The sequence below is a fragment of the Equus caballus genome, chromosome 1, assembly GCF_041296265.1.
Source record: "Equus caballus isolate H_3958 breed thoroughbred chromosome 1, TB-T2T, whole genome shotgun sequence".
Taxonomy (NCBI): Eukaryota; Metazoa; Chordata; class Mammalia; order Perissodactyla; family Equidae; genus Equus; species Equus caballus.
The window spans coordinates 32,841,244-32,858,334 of record NC_091684.1 but is presented as its reverse complement, the minus strand read 5'-3'; the positions used below and the strand labels follow the sequence as shown (position 1 = coordinate 32,858,334).

General features: G+C 52.4%; 1 protein-coding gene across 2 annotated transcripts in view; it reads right to left on the bottom strand.

The window, feature by feature from the left end:
• Nucleotides 1-16,381, bottom strand: part of SLIT1 (slit guidance ligand 1) — a 182,494-nt gene extending 166,113 nt beyond the window's left edge. For both annotated transcript variants that reach the window (XM_023641701.2, XM_070223435.1), the window contains exon 1: nt 15,572-16,381. In XM_023641701.2, coding sequence (XP_023497469.2) covers nt 15,572-15,768 — 197 coding nt within the window. In that variant the 5' untranslated portion in view covers nt 15,769-16,381. The remainder of the gene's footprint in view (nt 1-15,571) is intronic.
• Nucleotides 16,382-17,091: the final 710 nt, after the last annotated feature.

Below are 17,091 nucleotides of genomic sequence, written 5' to 3'. Positions count from 1 at the left end.
TCTATTTCAGCATTATCTGCCGCGATTATTTTTACTACTACTGCTGCTGTTGTTGTTGTTGTTTTCCTCAAAAACCATGGCTCCACCAGGAAGGTGGTGTCCCAGGCTCAGCTCAGGCTGGTGCTGGACTGGCTGGGCCACGCTGAGCGACAGGAGTCAGCTACTCACGCCCTGCAGGTCCCAGGATGCCAAGGCCCAGGGAAGACACCCTGAGACCATTCTCTCTCTTCCAAAGCGATGAGTCTGCACCACCCTTCTCCCGCAGGAGGAAACACAGGCCAGCAGCAAATGGCCCTGATTTCCATCCGTTCCTGTGTGGTCCTAACCTGAAAGGAAAACCTTGGTGGTAAAAGACCTTGGAGAAAATCCTCTGAAGCAAAGTTACCAAGGAAAAAACAAAAACACACCAGGATTTCTTGAATCCTCTCAGGAAACAAGAATCTGATCCTCAGCATCTAAGTGTTTGTGATAAACCGAAAGAAACCCTCGATTTCCTAGAGCTTCAGGAATAAACAGCCTGGGCCCCTCAAGGGGTGTTCTGGGGGCTCCACGCGCTCTGCAAGCATTTCTCAGCCAGAGCTCCAGTCGCTCCTGGTGCTGGTTCCCAGAGGACCCAGACATTCCCGTGGCACCCCAAGCCTGCAGCGGCGATGCAGAGACCCGGGCTGCCCTCCGAACCCCTTCCTGCCCAGTCTCCAAAAAGTACACACGCCCACTCTGACTGTGGCCGAGCCAGGCCTCCGGCTGGGGAGCTGCACGCCTCCGTGCTGGCCTTTGAAATCCTCCCCTCGCCAAACCCACAGCGCTGAGCGTCTGCAGAGGCAGACGGGGAGCTGCATGAGGGAAGAATTGCCCTGCCCGGCCGCCACCCAACAGCAGTAGAGAAGCTGCCATGCTGAACCCCACGACTCTCCGCCAGGGCGGCCCGCAGAGCCACCTAACCAGGCACCCCACGTTCACTCTGGCTCCCCTCCAATCTGCTCTCCAAGTCACAGCCAGAGTGATCTTTTCAAGATGCAAATCTGATCATGTTGCTCCCCACTTAAGCCCTTCCATGAATCCCCATCGCCCTTGGAATCAACACAAAACTCTGCTTAACAGGAGCTACAAGGCCCGCTGGCCTGCCCCCTCCTCCCTGTTCTGATCCGCTCCCTCCTGCCATGGGGTCTTTGAACGCACCCTCCTTCCTCTTTGCCTAATAATTTCAACTTTTCCTTCCAGTGATCAAACCTCCCCACCACCCCAGCCCTCTCCTCGGCAGCACAGAGCAGGGGGCAGTTTTATATGCATGTGGGGGCTTCCTTGACAGATGTCTCAGCCCCTTACCCAACGTGAGATTATAAACTCCTTGAGGGCATGGAAAGGGGCAGTTTTTCTCATTATTGTAGCCCCGGAGCCTAACACCGTACATGGCACCTGATAGATGTTTCAGGAAGCATTTCCTGAATGCATGAATAAATTTCTATTAAACCCGACACATTCCAAATAGCATTGGGTTGAGGGTTTTCCATGCTTCCCGGCTCCCCAACTCAAAAAAATAAAAAAATTTTAAAAACACCTACACTCATTAAGAAATGCTCTCCCCCAATGGACATCAGCCAAGAGAAGCTCCACACACAGAGGACGCTGCTGCTGTATGGACAACCCCTTCGCAGCGCGCGGGTTAAAAGACTAATTTCTCCTCAGCTCCTTTCGTAGGAAAATACCAGCCCCCAGGGCTTCAGCGGCTCTGCTCCTCCACTTCCGCTGCCTCAGGGCCTTTGCCCATGTTGCTCCCTCAGCTCTGAACAGCCTCTCCTCCTCACCTGCCCACCAACACATGCAGCTGGCTCACTCCTAGCATCCTTCAGGCCTCAATGTAAATGTCCCCCACCCTCTAAACCAGCCTCCCCAAGCAGATGTCCACTTAGCTCTCCTCCAGAGCCAGGATTTTGATTCGGAGTTGTGTGAGGTCCTTTGTTAAAGGCCAGTCTCCCCTGCCAGGCTGGGAGGGGCAGAGGCCACATCTAGTTTGCTCACTGCTGGATGCCCGGCACGTGGGAGGGGGCCTGGCACACACTAGGTGCTCACTAAATAGAAGCTGAATGAGCAGTCCTGCCCGCTGAGCCCGGCTGCTGCAGGGACATGCTCCCGTCAGCCAACCAAGCCTTTCCCACGGTCTTCACGCCTCCGCGGGTCCTGATCCGAAGGCTCCTCCAGCCCCCCAGCAGAGCCCACAGGCCTGGCCCCAACCCCAGTGCTGGGACCGCCCTCCATGTGACAAGTCAAGAAGCCCCAGGGCTCAGTAGTCAGGGGCCCGCATCAGGGCAGATTTGCTCCGGATCCCACTCTGCCTGGCCTCCCAGGAACCCATCTTGTCTCCTTGGCTTGAGTAACAGCAATATCCATACAAACTGTCACAACCAAACCAGCTCGTTTCAGCCTCATAGTAGCACCTGGCTCAAAGGTTCATTATCAGTCTCCACTTACAGAGGAGGAAACTGAGGCACAAAGAATTTCAGTAACTTATTCAAGACCAACCAGCTGGTAAGTACATTGAGGAGGTTAAGACTTGAACCCTAGCCAGTCTGACTCCAAGGCCGAGCTCTTTTTTTTAAATTTTAATTCTTAATTGCGCTAAAATACACAAATATAAAATTTACCATTTTAATCATTTTTAAGTGCACGGTTCAGCAGTGTTACGTATATTCATATTGTTGTACAGCAGATCTCCAGAACTTTTACATCTTGCAAAACTGAAACTCTGTACCCATTAAACAATGACTCCCCTTTCCTCCTTCCCCCTTGACCCGGGCAACCAGCATTCTGCTTTCTGTCTCTATGATTTTGATTACCCCAGGTACCTCACATAGCAAAATTATACAGTATTCGTCCTTTTGTGACTGGCTTATTTTTATTTAGCATAATGTCCTCAAGTTTCATTCATGCTGTAGCATGTGTCAGAATTCTCCTCCTTTTTAAGGGTGAATAATATTCCATTGTATGTATGTACCATATTTGTTTATCCATTCATCCATCGACGGATACTTGGGTTGCTTCCACCCTTTAGCTATTGTGAATTATGTCGTGAACATGGTTGTACAAATATTGACACTGGCTCAACACAAGGTTGACATAAGGGAAGCCATATTGTAGAAAAGAGACCATATTGTAACTTTGAATGACCTCTGATTAAGTAGCACAGCTGGACGTGCACCCTCCAGGAGACGTGCATGCTCTGTAGATTTAACGGCCCCTCCTAGCTGCCAGAAGTTGATAACGTTGCTCGTTTGAGTCTCTAGGAATGTGACAACCCTTAGATGGAGGGGTCATCATGGATGTGCTGATATCCATGACAACTGAAAGATCTAGCATGGCAACTCCCAGTCTGTAACACCAGAGGGTCAACATTCCTAATCCCTCCCCTGTAACGCACGGGTCTGGGTTCAAGACTAACGGCTTCAAGATTTGCGGCTCCTTAAGACGGTTCTTTAGGATGCTAATTGACCATCTTCCGATTTGCCAGCTTATGGCTTAACAAAACGCCCTTTCTCTGCCACCATCTTGCCTATTGACGGATTGACTTTTGTCTAGCGGTAAGCAGATTGTGCCCTTGGCACAGTAACAATATCTTTGAGATCCTACTTTCACTTCTTTTGGGCACATACCTAGAAGTGGAATTGCTGGATCATATGGTAATTCTATGTTTAATTTTTTAAGGAATCATCATACTGTTTTCCATAGTGGCTGCACCATCTTACATTCCCAGAAACAGTGCACAGGGGTTCCAATTTCTCCACATCCTCGCCTACCCTTGTCATTACCCATTTTTTTTACAGTAGCCATCCTAATGGGTGTAAGGTGGTCAGACCCCAGCTCTTAACCCCAACTTGATGGTGGATTCTGTTCTGAGGCCCAGACTGCACCCCAGTCCCTTCATCACTGAGGCCCAGCTTTGCCCGTGCCAATCCCCTTCCCAGGTCTGGGGCCCACCCCAAAACCACAACCCTGCAGCCAGGACCCCACTGCCAGCCACCAAGCCTCCACGTCCATTGCCTGCCAGCAATCCACTCACTGCCCACCCCAGGCCCCTGAGAGGCCGTCTGGCAGCCAGCTCCCTGACACTGACCACTGACCTCCACCTGCACCACCACCTCCCTGCATCCCCTCATTGCTGCTCACCATCCCACCCTCAGGCTGGACACCCCTCCCTATGCCAGCCTGCAACTGGGGTCCACCCTGTAAAAACGTGCAAGCGGGAATCAGTTGTGGCCAGTTTGCCTTTATGGCCCCAGTGCTAAGCCTGACAGGGGTTTTGTAGATGCTCAATGAATGTCTGATGAATGAATGAATGAATGAGTAAATGAATGAATGAGTGAAAGAAGTCAGGCCTTATTAAGACGTGTGGAGTGGTAGTTAAGTTTAAGAACTAAACACAAACACATCTCAGAGCCTCAAGATTCAAGGACCCTCAGCGCACCACTTACTAGCCAGCTGTTTGACCCAGAGCAGATGACTCCACCTCTCTGAACTTTCTCCTCATCTGCAAAGTAGCAGTAAGTAATACCTTCATCCCAAGATGAAGGAGGAGAAAAAGGGCGGACGTGGGTAAAGCATCCCACTCCGGGCCTGGCACAGGGTTGGGGGGCTCTAAATGGTGACCACCAACACCATCAAAACTCCCCCTTCACTGCTGTCCTCCTCAGTTCTTCTCTGACCTGTCACAGGACATCTTCTCTGTCTCCCCCTATCCCCAAGGGCTCTGGTTCCTCCCTTCCACAATCGCCCTCGACTCCCTCTGCCCCAAAGGGGTCTCCAGTTCACCGGCCCCGGCCCCTACGCTGCAAACAACTCGGTCCCGAGCCCACCCGCCTCTGAGCGCCTGTGCTTGTTCTCTCCTCCCCAAAACTTCCTCACCACCTACTCACTCCCCGACCATCTGCCTTCCGCCTGCCATTCTCCCAGGAAACCATTCTGCCCTGCTTCACCAGTGACCCCCATCACAGTTCCAGAAGCTTTCCTTGGCCCTCAGCCTCAGACAGACTGGCTGCCCTCCACACTGTCGGCCTTCCTCCCCAACCCGAGACTCCTCCTTTGGCTTCGGCAGTAACTGCTCGCCCAGGTTCCAATCCACAAATGTTCAGCTGGTGCTCCCCTGTGCAAAACAGGGCAGGAGCCCCTCTCGCCTCTCCACCATCTCCTCCTGTGTCACCTTCCCTTCCTCCTGCCCTCTTACTGTGGGCGGGAGCTGAAGGCAATCCTCAGGAGTCTTGGAAGGATGTGCTTGCCTCACCAGGAAACCCCAGCACCAAGCAGTGTCTCTCAGATTGTGTCCTGGGCACCTGCCACATCCGAATCACCTCAATTGTCTTTGCCAAAAACCAGCTGACTCAGCATCTCTCAGACAGGCCTGGAAATCTGCATTTTATAGCAACTTCCCAGGAGATTCTTATTACCATTGAAGCGTCTGTTCCACTGTCCTCAACCATTTCCCCAGGAGGCCCCCGCCACCGTCTCTCCAACTGTCTCTCCAGCCTGAACGCTCTGCAGAGTAACCATCCCCCATTCCTACCTCGAGGGTCATCTTTTCCACGTGGCTGTTTATTGGCGATTCAAATAAGACAGGCAAAACCCAAGTTCATGGCTTCTCCTCCAGCATCAGTCTCCCTCCCAGCTTCGCTCCATTTACAAGCTCGTTCTCCCAGGCTCGAGCCAGAGGGTCCCCCATGACCTTGCGCCCTCTGCGCCCTCTGCCTTGCTCCAGGTCTGCTTCCCCTCATGCTGTGGCCTCTGCAGCAGCCTCCTAATTCTACAAGGACTGTAGCATTTCCTGCTGCTGCTATAACATATTGCTACACGCTCAGTGGCTTAAAACAACACAGACTTATGCTCTCATAGTTCCAGAGATGAAATATCCAAAATCAGTCTCACAAGGTTCAAGTCAAGGTATGGGCAGGGTTGCATTCCTTTCCGGAGGCTCCAGGAGAGAACCCATTTCTTGCCTTTCCAGCTTCCAGAGGTCGCCTGCATTCTTTGGCTTGTGGCCCCTTCTCTGCATCACTGCAACCTCTTGCTTCTGTCCTCACGTATTTCCTACTACTGACACTGACCTCCTGCCTATAGGGACCCTGTGACAACATTGGGCCCACCCAGATAATCCAGGATCATCTCCCACCTCAAGAGCCTTAATTCAATCACATCTGCAAAGTCCTTTTCACCCTGTGAGGTAACATATTCTTCCAGGGATTATGATGTGGACATCTTTGGGGACCATTATTCACACTACTACAATGACCCTATTTTCTAAAGCAAAGATCAGAACTATGAAACCTCTTACCAAAAGTTAAAAAAAAAACTCATCAAACACATCTTTTGCGCACCTACTAAAGACCAGGAGGACACAGTCCCTGCCCTCAGGAAACTCAAAACCCAAGGTGCCCATCAAACAAACTCCCTGCTTAAAAAGGATTAAAAGTCTCTTCCCTCCAGAAGAATTCCAATTAATGAATGTAGAAGAAATGAGGGAAACAGAAAGTCAAAATTGGATAATAATGGTTGCAGGCAAGATCCATTAATGGATGCTAAAATTAGTAGGTGAGAATTTGAGGACAAAAAGGACCTTACACAGTCTCAAAGTCTCTCCCTCCAAATACTGCAATTGCAATTTGCAATTCCAAAGGCAAATGGAAGGACAATAACGTTACAGTGGAGAAACCCGCCAAACACCACCTTAACCAAGAGATCAAGGTTAACATCACCAGCAATGAGACGTGTCGACGTCATCGACCCCCCGATAGGATGTTCTGAGAAGGACACATCGCCTCTGTGTCATTCTTGTCAAAAATGTGTAACCTCAATCCAATCATGAAAAACAGCAGACAAAGCCAAACTGAAGAACATTCTACAAAATAACTGACCAGTCCTTTTCAAAAGTGTCGAGGTTGTAAAAGACAAAGGAAGACGAAGAAACTGTCACAGATTGAAGGAGACGGAGGAGAAATGACAACTAAACACAATGCGGAATCCTGGATTGGATCCTGGAACACAGAAAGGACGTGAGTGGAAAAACTGGTGAAATTCGAATAAAGGCTGTAGCCTGGCTAATAGAAAACTAGGTTTCTTAGTTTTGATCATCGTCTATGGTTAAGTAAGATGTTAACACGAGGGGAAGCTGGGTGAAGAGTGTATGGGAACTCTCTCTCTACTCTTTTTACAACTTTTCTGTAAGCCTAAAATTATTTTAAAATAGAAGTTTTAAATTTTTTAAAAAAGGATAAAAATAAAACAAGGACAGCAAAACCACTGTCACAGAAAAGCCAGAAACCAGTCACCATAACCAACTGGTCTCCTCACCGCTAGTTGGTCTCTCCCTCCATTCATTCTCCACACCAAAGCCAGGCGACAGAATGTCTTAAACACCATCTTGCACTTGTCACTCTCCACTCAGAACCCCAGGGGGCATGTGCTCGAATGGTCTTGTCAAAAGGACACAGGAGCAGCTTGAAGGGGCTCCCACTGGCCAAATGCGGGATGCTCTGAACATCTTAATAAATAACGATAGCAACAAATTATAACCCAAAGAACACAATAATAATCCAGGAGTCCATGCTGTAATAAACAGACAAACAGATGGAGGAGAACGGAAAGATCTTTCTTAAGGTAGAATGCCAACTAATAAATAGAGAAGAGATAATGGAGTTAAAAATTTCCCATCAGTGGGCACTAAAACTAGTGGGTGACAGTTCAATGAGGAATAGGATATTCACGGAGCCTCAAAACATCTCCCTACAAATTACTTATTAATAACAAAGGGGAAAACAGTAACTTTTCAGCAAAGAAGCCTGGCAGACACCAACTTAGCAAGTAATCAAAGCTAAAATCACCAATATTGGGACAAGTTGACGTCCCGTGTCTTCTGACATGACCCACTGAGAGGCCACAACATCATCTATTAGCATTCCTGCCCAAATGCATAACCTGAATGGAGTCATGAGGAAAGAGCAGATGAAGCCAAATTGAGGGAGATTCTACAAATTACCTGGTCTGTATTCTCTACAAATGTTAAGGTCAAGAAAAACAAAGAAATGCCAAGGAACTAGTCCAAATTAAGGGAGAATAAGAGCCATGACAAGTAGATGCCATGTGTGATCCTGGACAGGCTTCTGGACCTGGAAAAAAGATAGCCACAAAAGACATTATTGGGACAATTGATGAAATTTCACTATGAACCACGGAGGAGATAATAGTGTTGTATCAATGTTAAATTTTCTGATTTTGATAGCCTTATTGTTCTTAAAAGTACACACCAAGGGCTGGCCCCGTGGCCGAGTGGTTAAGTTCACGCGCTCCGCTGCAGGCGACCCAGTGTTTCGTTGGTTCGAATCCTGGGCGCGGACATGGCACTGCTCATCAAACCACGCTGAGGCAGCGTCCCACATACCACAACTAGAAGGACCCACAACGAAGAATATACAACTATGTACTGGGGGGCTTTGGGGAGAAAAAGGAAAAAATTTAAAAATCTTAAAAAAAAAAAAAAGTACACACCAAAGCATTTAGGGAGAAAAAGTGATAATGTCTCCATCTTATTCTTAAATGGTTCAGAAAAAAGTGTGTGTGCACGTGTGTGTGTATGTGTGTAATATATGAGAAAGCAAATGGAGCAAAATATAAACAATTAAATCTGGATAACAGATATACAGGAGTTCCTTATATTTTTGTTGCAACTTTCCTGTAAGTTTGAAATTACAACAAAATAAAAAGTTATAATAAGCACAAGAGATCTTTTTGGATGACGAAAATATTCTAAAATTGGATTGTGGCGATGTAGATTTAGTAAACATCATTGAATAATAATAAAAAGTTTTACACACACCCCCTCTGATGGCTCCCCATTTCCCAGCCCCACGGCCCAATGTCCAGCCATTTCTGCAATCGCCTCTCAGAACTCAGCAACACAGATGTTCACCCCTCAGCTGGGTCTACTCCTCACTCTTTTTCCCAAACATACGGCACCCCCTTCTGAAGGTCCTCAGGTCCCCTTACCCTCGCTTGACCTCTCTCCTTACCTAAGCCACGCACAACGTCAAGGCCCGGTGTAAACCCACCTCCCCAGTCACCGCAGGGATCCGACTCCTGATCTTTACTCCCATCTCCTCCTCTCTAAGGACAATGGGGCACTTCCTACCTGCCAGACATTAGTCCAGGCACTTGGAATATGTATTACAAATGGAATACGTGTTACACTTACATATGTACATACTGCGTTACACGGAATACAGCAGTCCCCCTCATCCAAGGGATGTGTTCCAAGACCCCCCAGTGGAGGCCTGAAACTGAAGACAGTACCAAATCCTAAATTCACTACGTTTTTTTCCTATACATACATATTTGAGATGCAACAGCAAAACTAGCACGAATTTCTTTTTCCTTCAAATTTCACAGACAGGAGATTTGTTCTTACCGTACATCTTAGTAAACTCAGCATACGATTTTTTTTCTCTTCTTGTTAAGTCAAAAACTTCCACCTTTTCAACTTAAAGGAAGCACTTTAAGGCTTCTCTTTGGTTTATGAGAATTGCCAGCATCACTGCTCTTGCACTTTGGGGCCATTAGTAAGTAAAATAAGGGTGACTTGAACACAAGCACTGCGATATCGTGACCGTCGATCTGATAATGGAGTGGGCAGAGGGACTAATGGGCAGATAGCGAATACAGCGTGGATACGCTGGACAAAGGGATGACTCACGTCCAGGGCAGGACAGAGTGAGACAGCAGGAGATTTCTTCATGCTGCTCAGAATGGCAAGCAATTTAAAACGTAGGAATTGTTTATTTCTGGAATTTTCTATTTAATATTTTCAGACTGGTTGATTACCACTGAAACCGAGGAAAGCGAAACCGCGGATAAGGCGCAAACTTCTGTATTTCATTTGCACTCACAGCCCTCTGAGGTAGGTGCAGGTAAGTCCTATCGGTGGCCCCATTTGACAGACAAGGAAATCGAGTCACAAGTGAGCCGGCCCAGATCTCTCAGGTGGGAGTGGATGGAGCCAGGATTCAAACGGCGCCGTTCTCACACCAAAGCCTGCGCCGGCTGCCGGGGTGTCTCCGGCCCCACAGACGTCCTCACACATCTGTTCCTTTGCAGGCGGACCTTTCTCTCCGACCAGGCCGCGAGCTCCCCGAGGACCTTTCTCGACACTCCGCCCGCGGCAGGTGCCCAACAGCTGTTTGTCCGCCACAGGCTGGCTTCCAGAGGGAGGAGGAGGGGGGCTCGAGCGCCATCGAAAAGAGAGCCAATTCCGCCCCCGCCCACCACAGCCCAGCTCCCTGGCTGCCGCCCAAGGCCCGGCCGTCATCTGCTCCGGGTAATAAGTATTTGTATGGCGATAATTACAGCATTTGGGAAGAAAATCCCATTAAGCGAGAGCCCCGCCGAGCTGCTAAGCCGGCACAGAACTGGAGGCGGCAACTCCGCCAAGCTCCCGTCTGCTCCCAGCAAGGCAGGAGCTGCGTGGCCCCGCCGCCCCTCTCCCGGCCCCAAAGGAGCACGGCGCCCCTGCCGGCAGCCTCGCGCAGCCTGGGCCGCCACAGCCAGCCCCCGGCCCGGCGAGGGGGCACCGGGAAGGGGCAGCCCCGACTCCGCGGGCTCCAGGGTGCCCAGGGGATGCGGAGCACCGGTGGCTGCCGGTGATGGAGGAGAGAGCAGGGCCACCCTGGGATCCAGCACTGAGTGGTGCCCAAGCTCCTTTCACATCCCTGCAATTCTGTCACCTTAATAACCATAATAACACTACCATTTCTTGGTCACTTGCTGTGTGCCAGGCCCAGAGTGCCTCTCCCAGCATTACCGCATTTAATCTTCACCACCACACTTGGAAGCAGGTCCTGTCATCATCCCCACTTTACAGGCAAAGAAATGGGGTCCGAAAAGTCACACTTGCCTCCAGAGCACTTATCCCAGTTGCAATTATGCGTTTATGTTCATATTGTCATTCATTGCTATCTCCCCTGCTGGACTAACACTCAGGGAGGGGGTTTCAGGTTCCGTCTGGCACTATTCATTCCACATGATGCAGATGTTCAATAGATAGCTATCTGTTGAATGAGTGAATGAAACCCCAGAACTGGCCCCAGGTCCTCCCAGCTGCTGAGTGGCAGAGCGGGGCACAAAACCCAGGCCGTCTGGCTCCAGAGCCATGCCATCATGCGGTCCCCCTTGCAGAAAGACCCTGCACAGCACCGCCCTGCTCTGTCTCCAAACCCCAGGATGTGGTGCCAAGATGCCCAGGTACAGGGAAGGAGCCCCCCTGAGCAGCCAGACCCAGGAGAGCAGCCTGCATCGTGGCCACCACTCAAATGCTTACTCTCCTGCCCTGCTTGAACCCCTAAACCCTTAACTCCACCTCCTCAAATAAAAATAATAATAACATCATCTAATTGAATCAGAAAGCATAGCGTTTTCACACACATAGCGTGAGTGAATCCTGGCAAAGGCCCTATACAGTAGTAAGTGTGACTATCCCCAGAGGCCATGGGACAGGAGAACACCAGCCATGCGCCAAGCATGCCACCAGACCCTCTATACGCATTCACTCACTTAATCCTTGCCATCAACCTGCAAAGCTGTCATTGTGCCCTTTTATCCATGGGGACACGGTCTCAGAGCAGATGGAGTGACAGCGCTGGGGCCCTACCACCAGTCATTCAGAGCCCAGCAATAAGCCCCGTGCACCTGATACTGGAGACCCAGCCCCGCCAGGGGGCAACGCTCCCTGCAGCGTGCAGGTCTCCACTGTAGGTGACCACAGTGCCCTGCTCAGAGAGCTCAGGCTGGCCAAGCCCCGCTGGCAGACATGGCTTCGGTCTGGCCCCCTGACCCTTCTCACCACAGCCACCATCTAATTGTTATTTGGAATTCCAAACAGGCTCCCAATCAGCCCAGGGTGCCCTGGGCAGTCTTCCTTGGGCACGACCACCCAGCCCTGTGGAATGCAGCCTCCAGACTCAGGGAGCCAAGCCAGGAGAAGACACAGGCCCCTCAGGCCCCTGCAGGGGCCAGGGAGGTAGGGCAGTGGGCACACTGGCCAGGAGGCAAGGGGACATATCGAGGAACACAAGAGAGCGGAACCCCATGGCCTGACGAGCAGCAGAACGTGCTAGGTGGGCCTGGGGACAAACGGAAGCCATGGGCCTTCTCAGGGCCCTTCCCCGCCTCTCCATCCTCCGGCCTCTCCCCTCTCTGCACCTGCACCCAAAGGGGAATCTGCAGCAGGCCTAGAATACAAGTGCCCAGGGCGGAGGGCAGAAGCAGTGTCCCCACATCCTGCACTGTGTCATCACTCTCTCCTGGACACTCTAGTCCAAAAGAATTTTTTAATTTAAAAAAAAATCCAACTGAAAGTCAATGTCCTTGAGTGGGAGAAAAGCCAATTAATAGTGGCCATGGCCGGATCCCTCTGAGCCTGGCCCTATGAAGAGAGGAAGCTTCCAGAGGCCTTCCATTGCCGTGAATTATTCAGCATCCCTTCCCCACCTGGCCCACCAGCCCCACAGCCCGTCTGGCTGAACCAATTTCCTCACCAGCTCTGGGGCCTGCACAGCCCATTCCCAGAAGATCCGCAGCAAACCAATGACAATTTCTTCCCACTTGAGGGGACAGGGCTGGACCCAGAGTTATGGAACACATGATCATAAAGTTGCCGGGGCTCACGGGCTGCTGCAGAAACTGCCCAGAGGACAAAAGGCGGCTGCACAGCTGCAGTCCATAAAAATTTCACAGCCTCAGAAGGAGCCGCCGGTCCAGGCTCTGATGCTGCACGACACCCATATTGATTAGAGAGAGCGTTTGCCACCGTTATTCTGACCCCGCCCGGCTCTCACCAAGGCCGCTTTTCAGGATGTTCTTTTCGTCTTCAAATGGCTCTTTCGAGGCCTGCCTGCTGAAAAGGCAGGCTCCCTCGTCTCTCTACATCATTGCCAATCCGAGAAGTTGTGCACACAGCAAAGATCGGACGTCCCCCCGCTCTGCCCGTGATAACTCCCCCCTGGAGTCCAACCCTGAAACCCCCAAAGGAAGAATCAGAGAGAGAAAGGGCTTCCTGACCCTTCCCACCTTCCCAGCCTCGCGTCCTGTCACCTCCCACTGGACCAGCATGTTCCAGCCTGGGGCCAAGCTGGGCCAGCTGCCCATGAGGACAGGCATGCTCGTACCCACAGGCCTTTTGCTCCTGCGTCCCCTCTGTCTGGGCTGCCTGCCCTCTCTGCTTGGCAAAATCCGACCCAACCACTGTCGGGTCCCAAAGTGCCTGATACAATGGTCCATCCTCTGAGAAGCCCCTTTACTCCAGAAAAGGGCTTCTTAGCCCACTGTGCCCCCCACAGCCCCATCACACTGCCGGCCTGGCCCTCTCCTAAGAGCTTACGGTTAGGTATCCCCTGCCGGTCCTCTCAACTGTACATCCCTGAGCGCAGGGACTCGCTCACTCCCGGCTGGAGCATCAGCACCCAGGGCAGTTCCAGGCTCTGTAACATTTGCAATAACGAGACTCTTCTCCTGATCGTATCACAACAATAGCTCTCATTTAGCAAGCATCATAATGTACCAGACACTTCCTTTCTGTTATCTTCGGTCCTCACAAGAACCAGAGAACTGACCTATCAACAGCCCCTGATGGAAAGCAACTAAGGCTCAGAGAAGTTAAGTAACTTGCCCAAAGTCACACAGCAAATAACTAACTGAGCTGAGCCTCCAGTCTAGGCAACCAGAGCCCTAACTCTTTCCTCTGCAGTAGGAAATTACACTCCCACCTCACCGTGATTGCAAAAGAGCTCAAGAGTTCACGAAAGTCAAACAGACACTGTTCTCAAAACTAAAGGTGGAGAGAGAACAAGGAATGACGTGACTTCAAGATTCAGATCCAAAAGCAAAGGAGAGGGGCTAATGCGTCTCAGACCCAGGCTGCTCCTAGGGCAGCAGCTGCAGGAGAAATGCCCAGTGCACAGGCAAAGGAACAGAGAGGAGGAACAGGTGTGGAGGGTGACCTGCAACAGGGGCTCTCTGGATGGATCCTGACACTCAGGCCCTCTCCAGGGCCACACAGGATAATGCACAGGCTGCCCCAAGGAAACATGGTGCCGTCCAACCTGTCCCCATGCCAGCATCTTTCCCCAGCCCCACAACACACACGCGCTCACACACGCTCACACACACACACCAATTGCCATCTAGATTGCGTCTAGATTGCAAATTCTCTGAAACCTCCATGGGAATTTTTCCAGACTCAGCCAAGAATAGTCTGGGGCAAATGTATGCTCACTAATTGCCGACCTTGGTACAGAGTTTGATCCAGGAGACAGCTCTCCCCAGGGTCAGATTTCTGCCTCTGACCAGCTAGGAGCCATGGAAATGTACTCAAAAGTTATCAAAATATGTACACCTTTCCCGAGAGCCACTGCAGTGGCCCAGGAGTGTGGGGAGGAGGAGGCAGGTTTCAAAGGAGCCAGCAGCCTTTTCCAAAGTTCAGTTCAAAAATCTCCGGAGGCAGCCACCTCTGCAAGCAGCACAAAGGCCCTGCATGTGACCAAAAATCTACACACTCTGCCCATGCACGGGGACTCACGGCCTCGCACTGCTGAGATGACACCACAGATACTAGAAATTCACAGACACACATTCTGCAGGAGAATCTCGGAAAACAAATTATATAGGTCTATAAACACACGCTAACCATCCCCACACACACCCTCCAAAGCTCAGCGGGTCTAGAAAGGGCCAAGTTTCCTTACCCAATTTAGAAGTGAGAGAGAACAGGGGAAGAGAAATGATGTTTTTTATGACTTTTCATGGTCAATATCTTTAACTTACTGTCTCCCACTCCAAGCTCCTGACTTCTTGGCATTATTCCTGGAGCTCCGGGTCCAGGTCACACCTACCCCTCTCTGGACGCTGACTGTAACATACCCCAAGCCCCAAACCCAACTCCCTCAGGTCCCATTGTCTGCCTGGGTTGGGGATGGCTGGATGTGAGGCAGAGGACCAATGCGTGGCATCCGCAGGGGAAGAATTCTTAAGGCTCTGGGGCAAACAATGGGGAGGAAGCAGGAGACTAGAAACTTCAACTCCATCCCATCCTGCTGCCCATCGCCAGCCTGCAAGCCCTCAGAGCCAAATCCACACCTCCCACGCGGAACACAGCCCCAGCCTCGTGGGCCCAGAAGGAGACAGCGCCTGGCGAGTGCGAGGAGCTTCCCCCTCGGGTGCCAGGAAGGCTTGCTGGCACCAATTCACAGGCACCCTGGAGGAATAAAGTGCTGGCGCAGTGGGAAGGGCCTGCCGGTGCTGAGCGCAGGGTGCAGGTGTGAGGATGGGAGCTGACAGCCCCACCGAGGGCCCTTTGAATCCCGGGAAAGGGAAACAGTCGCGCTTCTGGCTCCTGGCTCGACAAGGACCCTGGCAGGCACTGACGCGTCTCTTGGCTGCCGAGCCCGGACCCCACGGTCCTGCCCCCTCCACCCCCAGCCCTGAATTGCGTCGGGGTGGGAGGGCAACCTGGGGCCCCCTGTGGGCCGAGGTTGGGGGCCATACTCACAGGCGCTCGGTGTTCCGTGGGATGTTCTTGGGGATGGCCTGCAGCCCCGTGCCGTGGCAATCCACCGTGGTGCCAGTGCAGGTGCAGAGGGCGGGGCACGCCGTGGCACCCAGGCGCCACGCGGCTGCCCACAGCAGCAGCCAGAGCTCGGGCCGAGCCAGCCCCGCCGAGGGCCCCCTCCGGGGCGTCAGCGCCATGGTGCCCTCACCGCGTCCCGCTCGCGTGCCAGACGGCGGCAGCCGCTTACCATCCCCGTCCGGGGAGGCCTCCAGGTGCGGTCCCGGGGCAGAGCCACCGAAGAGACCGCGGGCTTGCGCGCTGCGCCCTTGCGGGCTGGGAGGCACCTTGCTCCTCCAAGCGACGGCGCCTATGCGCGGACGCAGGGAGGGCGCCTTAGGCTGAGGGCGCTCGGCTCCTCTCCGGTTTCTCTCCGGCTGCGTCTCCCTCCCTCCCTCCAGCTCCCAACTGACTGCTGCGAGGAGGAAAATGGGCAGGCCCCGCGCACGCACGCACCCCGCGCGCACACACACACGTACAATCACACACTCTCACACCCGCACGCTCACTCCCACCCGGCAGTCATCCATCAATCGAAAAGCACACATCCAGGGCCAGACTCCTCCCCGCCCTCCTCCCCACACACACCCCTCCGCCCCCGCCCCCGCCCCCGCCTCCCGACCACCACTTGGCGGCTGCTGGGAGCAGAGTACAGTTTCAAAGGTGGAACCTCCGAGGAGCAGGGGGCTGCGGTCAGGGGGCTGCCGCAGGGGGGAGGGGGGGCAAGGTTCGGCCTGCCGTGTCCCAGCGAGACACACACACACACACACACACACACACACACACACACACACGGCGAGGATGCGCACACTTAGACGCACGCACCCGGTACCCGCAGCCTCAGCTGCTGGTCCAGAAGGAGGACGGCATCTTATTTTGCCGCTTGGACCGCTGGTCACAGACAGGCTCTCTCCGACGGCAGAACCAGCTACCAAGCCCCATCAGACTTGTTTTGTCAATTCTTGATGAAAGGAAGCTCCGTGCCCCGGGTGGCTGTCTCCAAGCCACCTACCTTACTTAGCCTGGGACCTCGAGGTTGGAGCCGGGGGTGGCGGGGTGGGGAACATGAAAGTCCTAGGCCAAGTATTTCTCCTCCCCTCCCTCAATACAGTGTCCACCAAGATGGCAGCAACCCCACTCCTCCGAGGGGAACGACGAAGCTAGCTGCACCCAGAATGAGAATGGCCCTGATTTGGCCATTTGCACAGTGGGAGATGTTATTTCTAACCGTTGGGCTCTGCTGGCTTCCCAGGAGGTGGTGAGCAGGGTATCAGTGGAAGTTGCAAATACAGCCACTCTTCCCCCTCTCTCACCAGCAGTCTTCCGTTTCTGACAGGTGCAAACAGAAGAAAACGACTATTCCGTCCTGTTATCAAAGGACTGCAGAGAGGGCTGCAAAAGGGCTGGGTGGTCCGCTGGGGAGAGAAGCACCCCGGGTCCCCACATCAGACCCTGAACTTACA